The following is an 18,878-nucleotide window of genomic DNA, read 5'->3' as shown; positions in this document are numbered from 1 at the left end:
GTTTCGATACAAATATTTATTCGAATTCAGTTGCAAAATCGGCCAAGTAGTGATACACCACATTAAATTACAATATAGTATTCTACGAGCAAAAAGAATTGTTTCAAAACAATTGATTGGGGTTTACGATATGAAATGATAAATGCAATACAACAGGCAATAAGAATGACGGTATTTTCAATACGACTACATAAAAGACTTAATGTTTGATATTCTTTAATAGCAGTATCTATATGTTAAAGTATCTATTCACAAATATAATTCTTGCTGAAAACTTTGATATATTTTCCTCTTTAATTGGAAAGCACACACAATTATTTGGATAGCTGACAAGGGAAACGTGCAGTAACAAGTTGCAATTCGCATACTAGAGACCTTTCAGTGCGACATAAAATAATCAAAACAAGAAACATAGAACATTTTTTTTTCTTCAAAATATTACTTAATTCATACATTTCTTGATTAGAAATGCAATAATCCCTGTATAGCACCTGGATTCATAAAAGCGACGGGCTGCTCATGACTTATCCATGTAGGAGATCAAAGCAACTGATCTCTATATTATATGGTTTAACGTCGCTCAGAAATCTGACCATTGACATAACCCTTGCTCTATCCAACTCCTTGGTGGAATTGGTATTACCAGACATACTGAACAAGATGAACCGGGATAACTTTTTTTTTTGTTGTTGTTAAAGGGGAAATCCAGTCCAATTATATTAAAGTTTGTCTGATAAGAGAGAGTCAAATATTACGAGTTCAACGGTAAACTTTTGATTGAAATCGGGTGAAAAATAATGAAGTTATGACATTTCGAAGTCCCGCTAATTTTTAAGGAAACAGTTCTTGAACGTTCAATATGAATATGCAAACAACAAAGTGAGCATCCCCTCACAACTTGAAATAATCATAGTTTATGCATAAAATTTTGAGATTTCTAATTTTTCATTCAAACGCAAGGCTCAAATCCTGGTTATATCTAACTGATCACTATTCTGAAGTTATGTTATTCAACCAGAAATAACATCATGTTTCAGACTTCAATGAAAATCATGTTTCAGACTTCAATGACAGAAACATTGAATTTTCGCCATTTTTTTTTACACGATCAATGGAAAATTGTGAGGTTATGACATGATTAGCTCACTCATTTGCATATTCATATCCACTGTACAAGAACTGTTTTGCAGAAATTAGCAAAACTTCAAAATGTCATAACTTCCTTATTTTTCATCAGATTTCAGTCAAATTTTCACCGTTGAACTCGTAAGAATTTACTTTTTTTTTTAATAATCAGACAAACTTATGTTTGGACTAAATTGCCCCTTTAACAGGGTGAGGGCCCAGGCCGTGTCATATCCGCATCTGATGCGGGTTAGAGGAAGCCGGGGTGAGTGCGGCTGGACTTTCGATCTCCTTCTCTCTCTCTCTCTCTCCCTCTCTCTCTCTCTGAATAGAAGGCACCCTAAGTATTTGGATATTAAAGGGTGTGTACAGTTCTGGTCGAGGTGAAGATTTAGCTTTTAACGTTTTGTGAGATATTCAGAAACCACTCTATGAGATGTCAAAGAGCATGCAGTTCTAAGGGGTATCAAAAGTTTATTCGATGAAAATCGGTTTTGAAATGGCTGAGATATCCAAAAACAAAGTGAAACAAAGAGATACTAATAAAGTTGGGGCATGTCGCCTTTTATTATTAGCACTTTTTTGGATATCTCAGCCATTTGAAAACCAATTTTCATCAAATAAACGTTGAATCCTTCTTAAAATTACATGCTCTTGCATATTGCATAAGAGGCTTTTCATTATCTCACTTAGGAATGTTCAAAACATGAATCCCTACCTCAACCAGTACTGTACAGTCCCTTTAATAGAAACTGAGACAGCCATGGCATTCTCTATACCAAACGGGGAGGATGATACATTTGCCGCCCCTTCCCCGCCCCCCCCAAAAAAAGTACAGTCAAGGGGGGGGGGGGTGAGATTCAAAGGAACCTCCAAGGGCTCCGGTATTGCCATCCACACACTATCTCGTGCAAGACATAATGATAGACAAGTTAGCAATACAATAAAAAGAGCATACAAAATACTCGGGCCAGGGACCTAAGGAACATTATCATCTACATTGCACCTCTTCATCTTCGCAATTGTAGGTACTGTATATGGGATTCGGCAAAGGTTGCCCTCATTCGGAGCTGTGAGTTCCGAAACAAGCATATTTGTTGCTTTCACTAATTAAAAGTCAAACATGAAATAATGATTCGTTCTCTCACAACACAAATATAACGTGAACCTCCCATGCAGTAATGTATGAAAATTTATTAAGTGTTTTACACGTGAAATGATTACGTCACAGCCCACGAAAGTTTTTTTCCCCTTTTTTTTAAATATAATCCCAGCACAGGGAATGTTAGCTGTAAAATAAGACGATGAAGGAACGCGGAAAAGCGGAAGGGGGGGGGGGGGTTCTGAGGCCGCCATCAGACTTGGCCTCTGCGTGTAATGGCATTTCCCCCCATATTCCCCCATCCGTACATAAATGGTATACTATATCTTCTATCTTAAGGTATTCGTTCTAAGTATGAGAACGAGCTAAGTCGCAGAATTTAACCTACTTCTAGCTTTATCAAAATAATATTTTAGTACTTCATACTGTGTTTTCAAAACATTTACCGTTATCTTTCAGAGAATTTGGCGGAAAAAGATAAGAGAAGAAGCGGTAATAGATATATAGGTATAGCTGAAGAGAAATTTACCCCTGCTGGCTCAACAATATTATTGATTTATGATTTTATAGAACTAAAAATCATGCTTTAAACAATAACAAACAATCGATTGGATTTCAGTCTGAGCATCTGGTATGTTGAGGAGCTCATTGACAAATCGTCCTGCGCCAGGTCTCGCAAATTTGGCGACCGCATTTCAGCAATAGCCATATACTTTTCTTCTCTGCTGGCAGAGATTAAGGTATTTGCAATAACGAGGTATACCCTCTTCTCCTCCCTTAATTTCATCACGACTCCACCATGTGCGGTCCAAGAAACCCATCTACCACATGGCTTCCGGCGACGCGTTCATTTCCGACGGGTAACTCCCTCCTCACTTTACTGCCCTTCAAGTTTAGTCTCCTTGACCTAGACCTTATTCACGCATTATTACCCTAACTACACATTATCCACTGCGAGTCAACAGCAGATTTCTGTATACGTCCTTGCAAAATAGGAAATGAAATGAATTGGAGGGAAAACAGAAGAAAGAAGTATAAAAGTCAGCTCAATTAAATTGAGCACTTCAACGAGAAGTGGAGAAAGCAACCATACGTTGAAAATTTCAGTCTGCCTAATATAAAAGTAGACTACTTGTTCGTTCGGTTTGGAAATCATTTATCACAGTTTATAACTTTGTCTCGCTCCGCCGGTGGAGCTAACGATGATAAAGTGACCTGCTTTTGAGCCGTTGCTTTTCCAGTTTGCCCAGTGGAGTGGATGCGAGAGTAGTACTGTGGGATGTAGCGGTTTCAAAACAATTTCACCTCCCTCTTCGAGTGCCTGTAGATTTCTTCTCCACATACATCTTTTCATTTTCGCACTTTTCAGCTGGAGAGCGAGAAAGATCTAGTGCTTTTTGCCACAGGCTTTTTTGGGCATAATGGGGCACCTGTGACCCAATTCTCTTGAGAACATTAGATTTTTGGGCAATGTTGTTCGAATGCTTCACTTCTCTTGGAGTAGTCTTTTCCTGGGGACATCCCCTATCCGTTCTCTTTCTCTCCTTTTGTCTATAGTACAAGCGATTAAATATTCCTCGCAACCGCAATTTTGGGAGTTCGTCATCATCACCGCATCTCATGTCTGTTGTTCATCAGAACTTTGATGGGAGATGCACCTCCGTGAAGATAATCTATTGCACTGTGTAGCTGCAGTCCGCCGAATGATTTTCCCTGCACGCACATACGGGCACCTTCCTACTCAATGAAGAATTGTGTCGGTACTTCATCGGCAAAATGTTTTTGAGTAATATCAAATATAATGTAAATAATATATTTTTTTTAATAACAAAACTGCATACCTTGATTCCTATAAACGTAAATTTGGTTGGATTCATTTACAGCATTTTAAGTATCTATATAGTTCACAATTCTGTTTACGACTCGTAAACAATATTGTTGATAGATAAGTTAGTCATTTCAGATGTAAGTACAGCGTTACCATTCCTTTGTGTAGTATCTTTAATTAGCGTGAAATCGTCATCATTTTCCAAAAAGCATTTTTTTAAGGATCATGTAACACGCGGTGCACCTGTTTCTAATACGTGCCACCACCACCACCACTGACCACCACCCACGAGCAACAATAGGAAAAAACTCCGATAAACTAACAAGCTAGTAAACCATCAATATCAAAGCGACAAAGAAGTTAAACCAAGGATCTGCGTCTACACTTCTTAAGAGCCAGGTTGCTTGGCCAGTGTAACCAGGGACATTCTTTTGAATCTGAGCCGTTGCCACTAGAGACAAACGAAGCGATACTAATGCCCGTTAAATTTGTCAGATTCCTTTCGGCAAGAGTGCGTCACTAATCTTTTTCTCATCTCCTGATTTTATTTCATTTCACACTTTTGCTAGTAATACGCATTTCTATTCCCGGAAAAGTCTATTCTATTGCAGAGTAACGTAATACGCGACATGCCGAAGAGAGAGTATGCTGGTGATGCAAAGGAGTTTCTTGTAAAGCGCGAAGTGAATCGTCCGGAGTTGCACCCCCCCCCCCCCCCTCGCGACCATTAATGTTCTCACGACATTTCTCTTCTGTTCTCATCTCCCTTATTACCTCGCGGAACACCATTTCCTCTCGTTGTAATCCGACTATCGATCGATCAATGTACATTTATTTCGCACTGATGTCGAGAGGGTAAATTGCAGCCCCCATCCCCCCCCCCCTCAAAAAAAGAAAAAAAATAACCCACTTTTGACGTAAGAGAGGTACCCTTCTCGGCCACTGCCTTCCTTATTCAGTCAAACTTATCGTGAGTATTCTCTCCGCAAGATTTTCCTATAATATGAGACAAACAAATAACGCATTCATCTTCGGACTCCAGAGTGAGCGCAAGAAGTGGTAGCCAAGATGGGAGGGAAAAAAATTTCAAGGTACTAGTAATCAGAACCTTTCAGTCACTAATTTTATTCTTCCCTTTTATTCACTCATTCTCAAAGCACGAGCGAGGGAGTGTAGGAACGTCCATTAAAAACTTTGATTAACAATCCTAAAGAAGACGCAGATAGAGTCGGAAACAAGAGAGCAAATGAAATGTTCATTTGCTTCCAAGGGTCGTGACATTAGCGGGGCTTAAAAGCAGGAAGAGACGTTGGAGAGAGCTCGAAGATTTCCCTGGCGTACACCACGCCTTTGTTGTGCCTGACGAGAGTTCTTCGTATACGTAGCTTTCATCAATTTGGAAAGCGTTGTGTCACGGGGGTCTAGCAAGGGACACTATGCGTTGTAGACTTAAAGTGACAATCCAGTTTAGCAAACAGCGCACAAAATTTGAGAGGGAGCGTTGAACAGCATGGACCTGAATGCTAGTTATTATACCGTATGTCTAAAAAAAAATTACAACGGTACCCTCCGCAACGATAACTTTAAAAATAGTTAATCAATCCACATACAATTTCAGGGTATGAAACTATAACTCATTGCCCACATCTTACAGAAAACCCCATTCGATATGCTTCAGTGGTCAAAGAGAAATGAGGAATTTTGTAGAGCATGTCAGGAATCCCTTCCTGATCACACATTAATAGGCAGTTCCAAGAGCATCCAAGTGCTAAACTTGGAAGAATCAGACTCATGACATGCTTTACATCAATCAACATTTCTCTCTGACCGCTGAACCAATTTGAATGGGGCTTTCTGCAAAATATAGCTGAGATGTTATATTTTAAGACCCTGAGAGTATACAGCATTTAGAGGATTTAATTATATTGGGCGTTATCAATGCAAAAATCCGATTGTAATTTTTTTTTAGGACATACTGTAGTATTTGCATGTATCTGAGATGTACTCAAAAGAATTAACAAAAAAAAAAATCATTGACTTTTCTCTATGTTACTCTTAATATTTCCCGGTCACTAAGTCAAAATAGCGCATATTTCGGACAGGACCAATGGATAGAAATTAACGTAGCACTCAGAGGGTTAATATTTCTTTCATCTCCATCCATCTAGTCTGCTTGTCTCTTCCTTTCCATACCCTACCACCAAATATCCCCACAATCAACGTCAACAAAGATTGATATTGGTGATCATACCTTTCATTTTCTGATAAAACCCACCAAGAGTTGAGAACAACACGCAATTGAAGTCACAGGTATGGCACCAATATACGATTCATTTAAGAGGTGCTTTCCCGTCATCAAATGAAAGCAAAATTCAACCCACAAAACGCCCCGAAACAAATATGTGTCTATTTTCCATCCTCCAGCTTATAAGCGCACAAGAATAAGAGGCTTTACTTTGATAATTCTGACATACTGTAAGATTCTCAGCACGCTTTGGTTACATTTTGTCGGAACTGGGTCGCTTTGATTATTACCGCTGCATGGATATTAGACAAGGTACGGTCAAGATATACAGAGTAGCAGATGGCATCATCAATAGATATCGACTGTGCAGATCAATAACAAGATCGGATGCCACACTGTGGTGAATAACGACTGATAGTGGAAAGATTTTAGAGGACAGCTTAGAGTGTGCACCTTCAATGTTCCTAAGATATCAAACATATTCGGAGCATCAAAACTATGCCTGAGTTATCATATCTAGCAGGAAAAAAAAAAGCTGCAAAATTTAATATAAAGATATATCGATATCGGGTGACCGCTTGGATAGGATCTTGTTATCTATTCTATAGTAAGATGGAAAACGAATATGTTAATGCAATATTCTACTTTACATCAAGATGGAACGTTATTATTCGGTCAATGGTTTCATGATTATCATGATAATCAGAAAAAGTCAAAAGGCCAGAGCGAGAAAGTGAGTGAGTGAGTGGAAAGAAACATTAAATATTGGCAAAATGATGCAAAATTACCTTCGTAGTGTAACATTTACGCTCGATAATCAAAATCTACATCACCGGAAGACACCGTACAAATGCAGTCAGAGAAAATCAAAGTTCTTTGCTCTAGTCAAGGCCATGGGGTAATGTCATTTTGATCTCCGATATGACATCCACAACCGTGTCCATCTACAAAATACTATATTTTCTCAAATCGTCATCTTTCTTTTGGTTTCCGTTTAAAATCTTTTTCGATCACATTTTGTTTTATATGACATGCATAATACTAGGTGTTTCAAAAAACATTTCCCACTTTTGATCATTAATAGTTCAAAAACTATTCATCCGATAAAATTGTCATTGATATGAGTAATAGCTAGATAGTGTACAATTTGGTTGAAGATAATTTGCACGTGAAAGCATAAATCAGTTTCATTAAATCTAAGATTGATTTTGAAGTAAGGTTTCAGATTTTGGTCAAATTTTAACCCTCTGTACAAAAATTGAACTTTGCACAGGAACCAATGATGTGTATGTGAGTGTGTGCTCACAATGGCCCTGAACAATGGACATGCCTGAACCACCTGTTGACTAGGCGTCAGTCTCGCGCTCCCTGGCACATGAATGCTTAATCAATAATTCATGTGGATTGCCCTGGGCACTGCTAGTCTGAATTCATGCACGGTAAAGTGCTTGCAAACACCACATTTCGTTCCAGCTGGCAATCGTTTTCAAATTTTGCTTCACATATCACTAAATTTGGGATATAAATAAGGATAAATTATCTAAAGTTCCTCATTTTAATACAACTGTCTATAACTGATTAGATAGTCTGACAAATTTTTCGCTTTTTCGATAAAAAGAGATCATTTTTGGTAAAGAGTTCAGCAGCATTTATCATTGGGGCAATTTGTTTCACAGTAGATTAATTTAAGGCTCCATATACACAAGTGTATACTCTTTGCTTCCTGTCACCATGTTTACGATAGAACAGAAGGTTTTCATTGTAATTTCGTTTTTCAGAAGTAGGGAGAGCACTGTCACGACTCAACGACAGTATCGGCAGGCGTTTGACTTTACACAGATACTGCCAGGGGCTGAATAAAGACTAGTTGTGATAGTGGAATTTCTCATGAATAAATAATGAAGCATTCAAACCCTGGCTATTGTTCAGGACCATTGTCAGGGTGTTAACCACACACTCCCATACACACCCATTGACCCCTGTGCAAAGTGAAATTTTGTACAGAGGGTTGAAAATAGGGCAAACTCTGGAACCTAACTGTGAAATTAATCATGGATTTCATGAAACTGATTTATGCTTTCATATTTAAACCACGTTCAACCAAATTGTACACTATTCAGCTATCACTCATATCAATGACAATGCTATCTGATATATAGTTTTTTAATTATTAAGAATGAAAAGTGGAAAATGTTTTTTGAAACACCTAGATATATACGTTTACGTTCATCTTTTGTCATACGTCACCGGTACAATAATACATAGCGATATGAAACCATCATGTACGTGACAAATTGTGTTTGAAGGCCATGGACAATTCATGTAGGACCTATATATTTTATGTTGGTCGAAACAAGGACACCAGAGCTACAAAATGGGAATCAACTTTGATATTATCGACCCTTACAGACATGATAAACACAAAGTTGTCTCTTCTGCCGACTGAGGTCCCATGCCTCTTGGAGGGTTGGAATTATTGTACTTTGCAATGACTGCAGTTACTATAGCAGACGACGGGAAGCAGTTTGCTTCATAAGACTCTCTGGGTTTTTCCCATGGTAATACAACGTACTACCTTTGAAAACAAGAAGAAGAAGAAGAAAACCTCTTTATGGAACAGTGTCCAGGGTGGCATCAAAATTCACTCCTACACATCCTTGATAAAAGCACCACATTACTTTCTTTTGTTGAATCTTGATGTTGTTCACCCTTTCTAACAGAAAGAGTGGAACAGCTTTCGTCTTGGACAACGTGAGAAGAATCTTCTTTGGTATCTATGGTCAAACACAAACTTCACGATCAGAGTCCCACGTGTCACTATTACTGGGTGCATCGATGTGCACCAGAGCGTATGTAGTCCACGTGTTGATGTCACGGTTGTAATTGGCGTGAAATTCTCCAGACTCAACTTCGCTGCAAGACGTACTCGACAAGCGGCTCAAAGCCGGCGATCTCATGAGAAACTCGGCTCGGAGCGCCAACTCGGGACTCACAACGATTTCCGTGTCCGAGTAAAGACCCAGACTGGACAGTCTGTCAGCGTCGCTGGTCGCCGTGTGACGGGTGGAGCTGGTGCAAGAGCAGTTTCCCTGGGAATCGAGCTCGCTCTCGCATTCATGGGCGCGTTGTAGGGACTCCAAGTCGGATTTCGTACCGTAATCGGATTCATCGGCCCCCATACCGTAATGGCCGCCATCCTCGCTACACGCTTTGCCGATGGAACAGTTGGAGCCGATGAGTTCCCGCCTCGGATGGACATCGGCCACCAGACTGGACTCCGATTCGGACTTGAGTTTCGATCCGAGCGCCGAGCTCCGTCTCGACTTTGCGCTAATCCTCCGCCTCATGCGGGCGGACATCCGCTGGAGCTCGGGAGAGTCTAGTCGCTCTTGCGAGCTGTCACTGGCGATCATCCTTGGCTGGTTGCGGTAATGAATCTTGTTCACTTTGGTGCCACGCCTCCCGACTGTGGCATCCAGTTCCGTCGACACTCGTTCGATCTGAACTAGTACTCCCCTTAGCTCGACGACCACGGAACTCAACTCAGATATAACATTTTCCAAGTCCTTCACCACCACGGCAATCTGCTGTTTCAGTCGGTGCTTCCGTTTTCGGCATGGTTTGGGCGTGTCTGCCTGGGGCGGGACATTGAATTGCACCCTGGGTTTCGGATGGGCGTCGGGCTTTTTCCCCACGGCCCTTACGTCCACAAAGTCGCTTTGCTTCAATCCGTACTGTCCTTCACTTTCGACGTCGTTGACCACACGTTCCATGCCTTCGGTGGCCAGCGCTGACCCCTCATCGGCAGGCATCTCTGCTGCCGAATTGCCTGCGATGATGCGATCATGAACAATATAGTTCTTTGCCTTTTGCCACACTCCGTAATAAATAGGAAGTCCATTAGTTTGCTCTCCACCGAATGCATACGTTAGAACGTATCTACCTAAGAAACAATATTTCTGTAATCTTATCTGTGCCTCAACAGAAGTAGACGTCACACTGCTACAGATATTCTTTCTTTAGCTCCATATATAAATATCCATTTACTTTGCCTTCCGGGAATATGTTATTATTCGAAGGAGAATGCGGCGTGTCCACAAGTGAAGGTTCACTCAGTATCCTCTAGGTATTAAAGAGAGCGCGTTACGTGTCATTCATTACTCAATGCACCAGCTGATATTGCTCGATTGGGGTAAATTTCACAAGTCGTGCCATAAATAACCAAGTGGTAGCCCGTAGACCGTAAAACGCAAAGAGCAAGCGTCAACTGCAGCTCTGAATGACCAAGCGATCCATCACAGCCCGTTACCCTTTCCGAAAACAGCTGTTGCGGTGCAAAGATCAAGTCGTTCATTTGAGCGCATTCAAGTAATCCTCGCACACAACGAATATAATACGAACCGATGGTTCATTCAGCTCCGCGCTGACTTGCAACGGTGAAATGCGCTTGGTTATCACAAACAGCAGCAAAGATCTGCAGCAGACGACGCAGAGCGCTTGCGTGGTGCATCGATCGCATCAACGATCGCAAAGCAATCGAGAAGATCGCTAATGACACCATCCGAGTTCCAGCGGTGAGATGCGACTGAATAGCGATGTATTGAACACAAAACTTTCATGTCACAGTTTTGATACTCCTAAATGTGAAGCCTCTGAAGCATTTTTCCTGTTTAGTGAAGCGAAGTTGACATTCTATAAAATACTTTTCTTTCTAGAACCAAATATTTGTCGCACTTTTCTTTTTCTAACAGGAGCACATTAAGATGGATTTCATTGCAAGAGGGGTTGCATTCCGCATCCGCGTCATACAAAACACAGTCGTCCAGAGAGTCTAGGTCTGCGAATGGCTGTTAGTCTGGTAAGAAAAACATCGAGGGCTCTGACCAACGCGACCTGACCTCGCACCTGCTCGGACACCGACAACTGCTGGCCCGCATCTGGCCAAGCCGGCTCGACTTAACCTTCATTTCACGTCTGGTAATTTCGAGTTGCCATAGCTCCTGTCATTACCCTGTGTTTTATGTCCTTCTTGAAGACTTGACAAAAGTCATTCACAGGTTACTTCGATGTCTTCGACATCTATACATTATAGGGCTATAGTGAAATTTTCCCCCCTCAACGGAAAATGAATGATCCTCAGAAGACGGCGATATCTAAAATGAATATTTATCTATAAGTTGTTATAAAATGATGAATCCTGTGACAGGTCCAATGAATGAAATATTTCCTTTCATTAGTTTTGCCGAATCATGTCATCACTTGTCTTCATAAGATTCTCCTTACATGAAACAGCAGATTCCGCCAACTTTCTGCCGCTGACTTCATATCTACTTTGGATGAAAACACACTCACTCTCATTAGTCGTGGTATCCATAGAATAAGTAAATCCTGGATGGCGCACGTGCGGTCAAAGGTCAGATGGAGACCAATATTACAGCAGCTTCTTGTAACCGTATGAAAGATGTCAGTTTAGGGGCAGCTCTGCGTACCATCGATGCGATGAGAAGTATACGTGATGCACGAGGAAATCTGTTCGGTAATTTATCGGACGACTGACCCGCTCTGGCTTTATCGCTGTACGTTCGTCTCCGTCTCGAGTTTTATCTCCTTGTCACGCCCGCACGTGATGGAACTGAATGCCATTATTTCGCGGCTATTTTTGGCCGGCCGGATAAATCGCTTCATTCACAATGGCAGCGAGCGATGCTGAAAAGCTCCGGGGTGATATTACATCCAGCCCGCTTGGCAAATCCACAAAATATTGTTATTAAGATCATGTTCCACCGAAACGAGAATACTCGGGACTTTAGCAATCTCACGATTTTTTTTCTCCCCTTTCTCTTTTTTATTTTTTCGTCGAACTAGCCAATAAAGAAAAGCTCTGAATGCGAGTAGAAATTCAATACCAGAGTCAAATAGAAGGTGGACAATAGGTAGTGTGACAATACAGACATGAAAGATAGAAGGTAGGCTGCAGAAAATGGATCTCTCAACTTTCTTCCGCTCACTTCAGCAAACTTAGACTCCGGTCTGTGCTTCCCATCATTTATGTACGCACGGGGATAGAGTAGGAAAACTTTCTTCCAGCAGCCGATGTGTTTTGATCCCATTATCACGATGAATCAACAAAACCCATGTTGCCCGGCTCCGCCGTGTTCCTACCGTCTGAGGCTGCCGGAGCGACGGGGAGGTTTACCCGCAAACGCAGACAGTAAGTAGACTGTAGGGATGGTATAAGTGTCTGCCAGACAGCGCTCGGCACGTTCCGTCGAATACGATGTTAAACCGCGCCTAACCCCGCTGCAAATGCCATTTCATTTGTTCAGGCCATACTTCATTCATTCTTCTACTATCGGCTCTTCTACCACCACTACCAATTCGTCTCCAGGTACTCGGCAAAGTGTGCAGCGTGCTCCTCGCGCCAAACACACACTCCCACCGTTGGGTATGAGATGCTGTGTGTGTGTGTGTGTGTGTGTGTGTGTGTGTGTGTTTACATAATATGTGTTTGCATGCGTGCGTGAGTGCGAGAGAAAATACACCAGTTTTGTCTCGTTTCCTACTTTCCCTCTCTCCTTTGCAACTCTCCCTTCTCTTTCTCTTGCTGTCTCTATCCTATTCCTCCTCACCCCCTCCCCTCTCTCTCTCTCTCAATTTCTCCTCTTTCTCTTTCCCCGTGTCTCATTCTTGGGCAAGATACGTGGAAGTAATGTGGGTAAGATCTCACTGTGATCTCGATGCCGGTGTATCTATGCAAATCATTTCTATCCGTCAGTCCTTGGCTATGAATGGCAGCGGAGAGCGAGGTATGCTTTCATACACTTATGAGTCATTTCGAAGGTAAAATATTCATGCATATTATACGAAACGCCCCTTGGCTCTCCCTTTAGTGTCTGGCTCTTTGTGACGAATAAAGAAACATCGGCTTAATCAATATGCATTGAATCTTTACTCATATATCTATCTATCCATCTATCTATCTATCTATCTATCTTTATACCTATCTATCTTTTGTAATTCTAGGTACATACGCACTCCAACGTCTCCTTGAACGCTCCTGCACACACATACAATTGTGCCCTGGTCTTTTTGACGAATAAAGAAACATTGGCTGAATCAATATGCATTGTATCTTACACATTTATCTACCTATCTATCTATAGCTCTGTCTATTTATCTATTTATTTATCTATCTATCTATCTATCTATCTTTCTACCTATATGTTTGTATGTACACACGCATTCCAGCACTTCCTAGTACACCCCTGCATACAAATACAATTAAAAAATATATCTATAATTTTCTATGATTGTGAATTTCAAAGACCACCACACTTGCTCATCAATAAGCCGTAATCAAAACATGGTAATATTAGTGAGGAACAGAGGACAATTAGCGTGCTGAATGGCAAAACGAATTCAAGTCTGTTTATTGCACCAATATCACGGGAAATTCTTATTCTTGAATTATAACTAGTCTGAATAAAGATATATCGACGATATGAAAGTATCGAAACCATTTTGCTTATGAACTGTCAGGGTGGACAAATGTGATTATTGTAAAGTGTGAGGTACTAATGGTGTCCCTCTCCCCTGAAGCATTTTCCCGAAATAATGATCCAGTGATCTGAGATGGTGAAAAGTAAGTGTATCAATGATTAATGTAATATTCTGTCATCGTCTAATTCAGGCGACTCCTTTAATCTGTGCCGCAGATGTTCTGAGACAATCCTGGATAAGATTTGGTCATCGCTCATTCGTTTTCTTGAAATACTGCAATTTTTCTCCCTGGAAAGAAAGATGACAACGTAATACAAACACACACACACACAACACACACACACACACACGCACATACACACATACACATGCAAAAATATATTGATATTGATATATCATACTTATAAAGGAAGATCGCAACTTTAGTTTATAGAGCAAAAACAGATTATTGTTTTAAAAAAAAAATAAAGAAAGGTAAACCAAGTGCTGTGTTAACTTAGTAGAAAGATCAATCGTATGTGTCTGCTTGCAACGTAATCAGGATGTTCACAAGTGAAAGAAATAGAAATAAACTTATCTTTCCGTTGCAAACTGAAGATCACTAAGAGCACTGAGACACAGACAAACAGGAGTAGACCTTTCCTCTTGCAATGTCGGTCGACGATGTGCTTGGCAAACATAATCATCATAATCTTTATTTAATGATGATATCATGCCTTTACACACTTTATTGTGGGTCAAGGTTAAGGTCGGCTAAATTTCTTTATCATGTGGAAATTTAGAGTGGAAAGGGGAAGTGGCGCGCTTTATTCTGTAGGTATTTGCAGTTACTATATATGTATATATATATATATATATATATACACATAAATATGTATTGTATACATATATTTCAATCACGTTACGTAATAATTGAAATATACATGTATGATTGAATGCTTAAGTTACATTTTGATGCATATGTATACAATATGCATATTTGTCATAAGGAGAGAGAGGGAGATTTTTTTTTTCTGATGAAAGTGTTTCAATCCTAGGTTAAACATGAGACACGCAATACGATGAAAACTATTTGATTGTATAAAATTCTCTTTTCATTATCTGATAATTGAAAGTGATAGTAAACGAAGACAAAGTGCATTCAAAACCTGTGTGCGTGTGTGGGAATATGTGCGTATGTGTTCCACCCTTTTTAACATTTGGAGTACATTTTTTTTCTAAAGAAAGTGTTTCAATCCTAAGTTAAATATGAGACAGGCAATATGATGAAATCTTATTGATTGTATCAAACTCTCTTTTCATTCTCTGATACTAGTAATTGAAAGTGATAGTAAATGAGGACAAACTGAATTCAAAACCTGCGTCATCAATTTGCCAGTGGTGACGCTCGGTTGTGAAGCTGTTCAATGTTTGTGTCATCCTTCCTGAATTTGATAATCTGTCAACAAATCTGGCATAAAGAAATGAGAGTATGCTTTGATTTAACCTGAACTATCTAAAGAACGTGGAAAGATACATGTACATTCTTTTTGTTTTCTTTGAAGTCGTTCTTTCTGTAGCTGCTTGGAGTATTCCGGACTGTAATTTCTTTGCATTTTGTCTGTTTTCTTGTTCAAATTGAGTGCCGGTATACATTTGTATTACGGCGATGCCATTTCTACAGAATCGTTACGCTATTCTGCTCCTTGAAACCGTGATTCATATAAACAGACCCTTCAATCATATACACTTAGGAACATGAGCTGACAGTGAAAGTCAGACAAGAATATCTACATCGTGACTCGTGACTTGGAATTTTACCTACCTCTACCATCATGATGGCGATGAAGTATGACAAATCAGTGCTCCATGTGTTGCAACACAAAATTGCTGAACAAGGATTTCTTTTTTTCCCCTCGTAGATTGGCCGCTGAAAAGTGATAAAAACGACAAACACAATGCAACTTCGGCTTGTCTAGCGGGCACGCTTACTTATATGTGAGTGGATGCATACTTTCACGCGAACGTCATGTTTCATGTATAATTTTGTTTGATTGTAATACTTCGAGCTTTTGAACAAAGGAGAAAAACGGACGTCTCTTTCTGAAATAAATGTACCCCTGTCCCCCATGATATAAGACTAGGCACCATTGGGAAGCATTCGCAATATGCTTAGGGGGCATTTTCTTTTTCAATAATTGACGAGGAAGAAAGAAGGCCAGAAAACCTGTGTCGTCTGGGCATTCTTAACCTTTAACATCTGACGTCAATGCTGTCGCATGGAATAAGAATAGATAAGATAGATAGAGTAAAGGGGGGGGGGGGAAAGAAAGGCAAAGAGCCGCCGATGAACCCGTAAATCATTGGCAGTGTCCACAAACCGAGTGAGACTTTTGTGAGTAAGAAGGAATCCGAGTTAGTATCAACGCTAAAACACTCGACTTTAAAGCTGGACAACGGCAAAAATTGGCATGTGACCGTCGTTGTTCACTTTAAACATTCATCACTCATTCAGGGTATATAGTTAGAGATATATTAAAAATGAAGTAAATATTGATTATCATGATTGAATAGCCCTCGACGCCCATGCTTCTTCATTTTTTCCCGCGAGATTAAAGACGCAATACTGATATATATGAATATGAAGGAACCATTTTTAGTCTCTGTATGAGGAAACATTGTTATTCTACTTTTATGACGTGCTGGAAGTACAGGAATGTTTTTGTTTGATTGACCATTGATCAGGATAAAGATGCTGAAATCACACTTTCTTGTCGTAGTCATCATTTCGAAAGGAAACAAAAGCGGCTGACTTGGCCTACAGTATTCCTAGAACTGTCCTGGCTTGGAAAAACAAAAGCTTGGAAAAACAAAAGCAGCAACAACAATCACGACAACAACAACAAAATGGTGCACTTTACACTGTGTATATTTCATTCCCATGAATTGTGGATAAATGTCACAATAATATTTCCACTTTCCTAACCAATATCTCGTCAGTAATTGGCTTATCGGAATAATAATACTGCAGAATTTCACAAGCTTTTTGAAATTCCCGTTAATACCGTGAAAGTGAATAGTATTAATGATTTCACATTAGGGGTGATGGGATGCGTAGATCAAAGTCATAGTCACCAATCATAAACAACTGGACGTCCCTCCACTCTCTTTTTCTCTCTTGTACATATGCTTCCAACTTGAAGAGTCTGTAATTATAGACTAATCAATTTATATTCCAATCCCCTAATGAAATTTAAATTGACTTGGACTAAATGCATAATAACCATCTGTCCATAGCGGGAAAAAAAATGTTCCATAGTAGGTTATACTATAGAGCTATAAACACTCCAGTTACTATATGATACGTGTCACGACTCGTAATTATACAAACCAGTTACTATAACTTCGTCCAACCATGCTGGCAAGAACACAGTGTCCCACAGTGTGTTCACAGTGTATTCACATAGTCGACTATGTGAAATCGCTCGATATCAACAGCGTGAAGATGATTTTACATTGCGTTGTGGTCTTTCACAGAGTGTTCACATAGTAATGTGCTGTTTCACACTATGAATTATTAATGTTTCACAGTGTGTTCACACTGTTAAAACGCTCGAATTTAACAATGTGAAAAGATGTCACACACTGTGTTCACAATGTGTTCACAATGTGTTAAATATTGTGTTTCACACTGTGGGACGGTGTGTTCTTTCCAGCACGGAATGCATACCTGTATCCATTCGGAGACTTGAGAACTAAGGGCATGCACTCTTACCTGTGCATCCATCGGCTCAATAGCAAGCAAAAACCCGTTCATGGAGAACTCCTAATTTACCTGATACGGGCACGCGTTCCATTTCGTCCAATTAACTGCAACTCCGGTCGACCTAAACATCAATTGAAATTGTTTACTCTCATATATATATATATATATATATATATATATATATATATATATCATGTTGATGCATTTTACGGTGTACACAAATTTATTCGCTATCCGTGGGTAAAGCGATGTTTGAGGATTCTTGTGATTCACAGGGGGTATCAACACAAAAGTCGTTGTCAAAATGATGGACACAATCATAACCATAGTTGGAAAAGTAGGAATTAGAAATAATATATTGTGAGAAAAAAAATCGAACTTCCGAACGAGATATTTGTGCCCACTGAAGTAGTGCATTAAATACTTGGTTCCTGTGTAAGCAGATGGTTAACTGTACAAGCCAAAATGTGAAGGAAGTTCTCTTTTCAAGCACGGACAAGTCAGAGGTTGAAATTCGAGAGCTACCTCTTCTTTTCTTCCATTTCATTTGATTTGATTCCTTTTCCTTTCTCCAATCCAAAACTGAAAGCGTCGTGGGTTATGCTGTAAAGGGGAAAAAGAAGAAGAAAAAAGTTAATCAAGAAGTACTTTGAAGCAAACACCTTCTGAAGATCTGAAGATGGGTCAGAGTGGCACGTGGACACCAGGTGGAACGCAAGATATATCGGTCAGAGCCAACTTTCTTATTTTGGCGGGAAGACACCTGTGACTACCTCACTTCCGTCACCTGCTTACTGGAGAGGTTGCCAATTTGCCACAGGGGGTGTGATCCAAATTACGAGGTCTCGTGTTCCCCTCATGGGCGTGCGTCCAGAGTGTAACGAAATTGTTTCTCCTTTTTATTTTTTTGGTCACAGTTAAAAATCAAAGTCTTCTTTTTCATTTTTCTTCATTTTTTCACGTGATTTTTACTTCATCCTTATAAGCACCGCTATCACTATATTGATTGTCCGTCATCCTGACAAGTGAAAATACTTGAATTATACAGATAGAATGTTGCTGAGCATGCATGGCCCCGCTCTGTTGTATATTGAATATTTTATCATTTTATTGTCAATGTCATTTTTTGGAGATTTTCTCCTCAGTGTCAGTCGTTGTTGTTGTTGTTGTTGTTGTTGTTGTTGTTGTTTTGGTTGTTGGGAGGGGGGAGGTATGAGAACCCAGCTCAATAGACCAGCTTGATAACATCTCCAAACCAAAGAGCTATTCCGAGACGTGGCAACAACAAAGGAATGCAAATTATATTAAAAAGCATGAAAATCTAGTTTGCCCA

At 39.9% G+C, this 18,878-nt stretch overlaps 1 protein-coding gene across 1 annotated transcript; it reads right to left on the bottom strand.

Moving 5' to 3' along the window:
* Positions 1–9,080: 9,080 nt before the first annotated feature.
* LOC139732524 (uncharacterized) lies at positions 9,081–10,743 on the bottom strand. The gene has a single exon (XM_071643379.1). The coding sequence runs from the start codon at positions 10,110–10,112 to the stop codon at positions 9,081–9,083; it is 1,032 nt and encodes a 343-aa protein (XP_071499480.1). The 5' UTR covers positions 10,113–10,743.
* Positions 10,744–18,878: the final 8,135 nt, after the last annotated feature.

The sequence above is a fragment of the Diadema antillarum genome, unplaced genomic scaffold (genome assembly GCF_040938485.1).
Source record: "Diadema antillarum isolate AM-2024a unplaced genomic scaffold, OU_Dant_1.0 seq00000430_RagTag, whole genome shotgun sequence".
Classification (NCBI taxonomy): domain Eukaryota; kingdom Metazoa; phylum Echinodermata; class Echinoidea; order Diadematoida; family Diadematidae; genus Diadema; species Diadema antillarum.
This window is presented reverse-complemented; position numbering and strand designations above follow the sequence as displayed.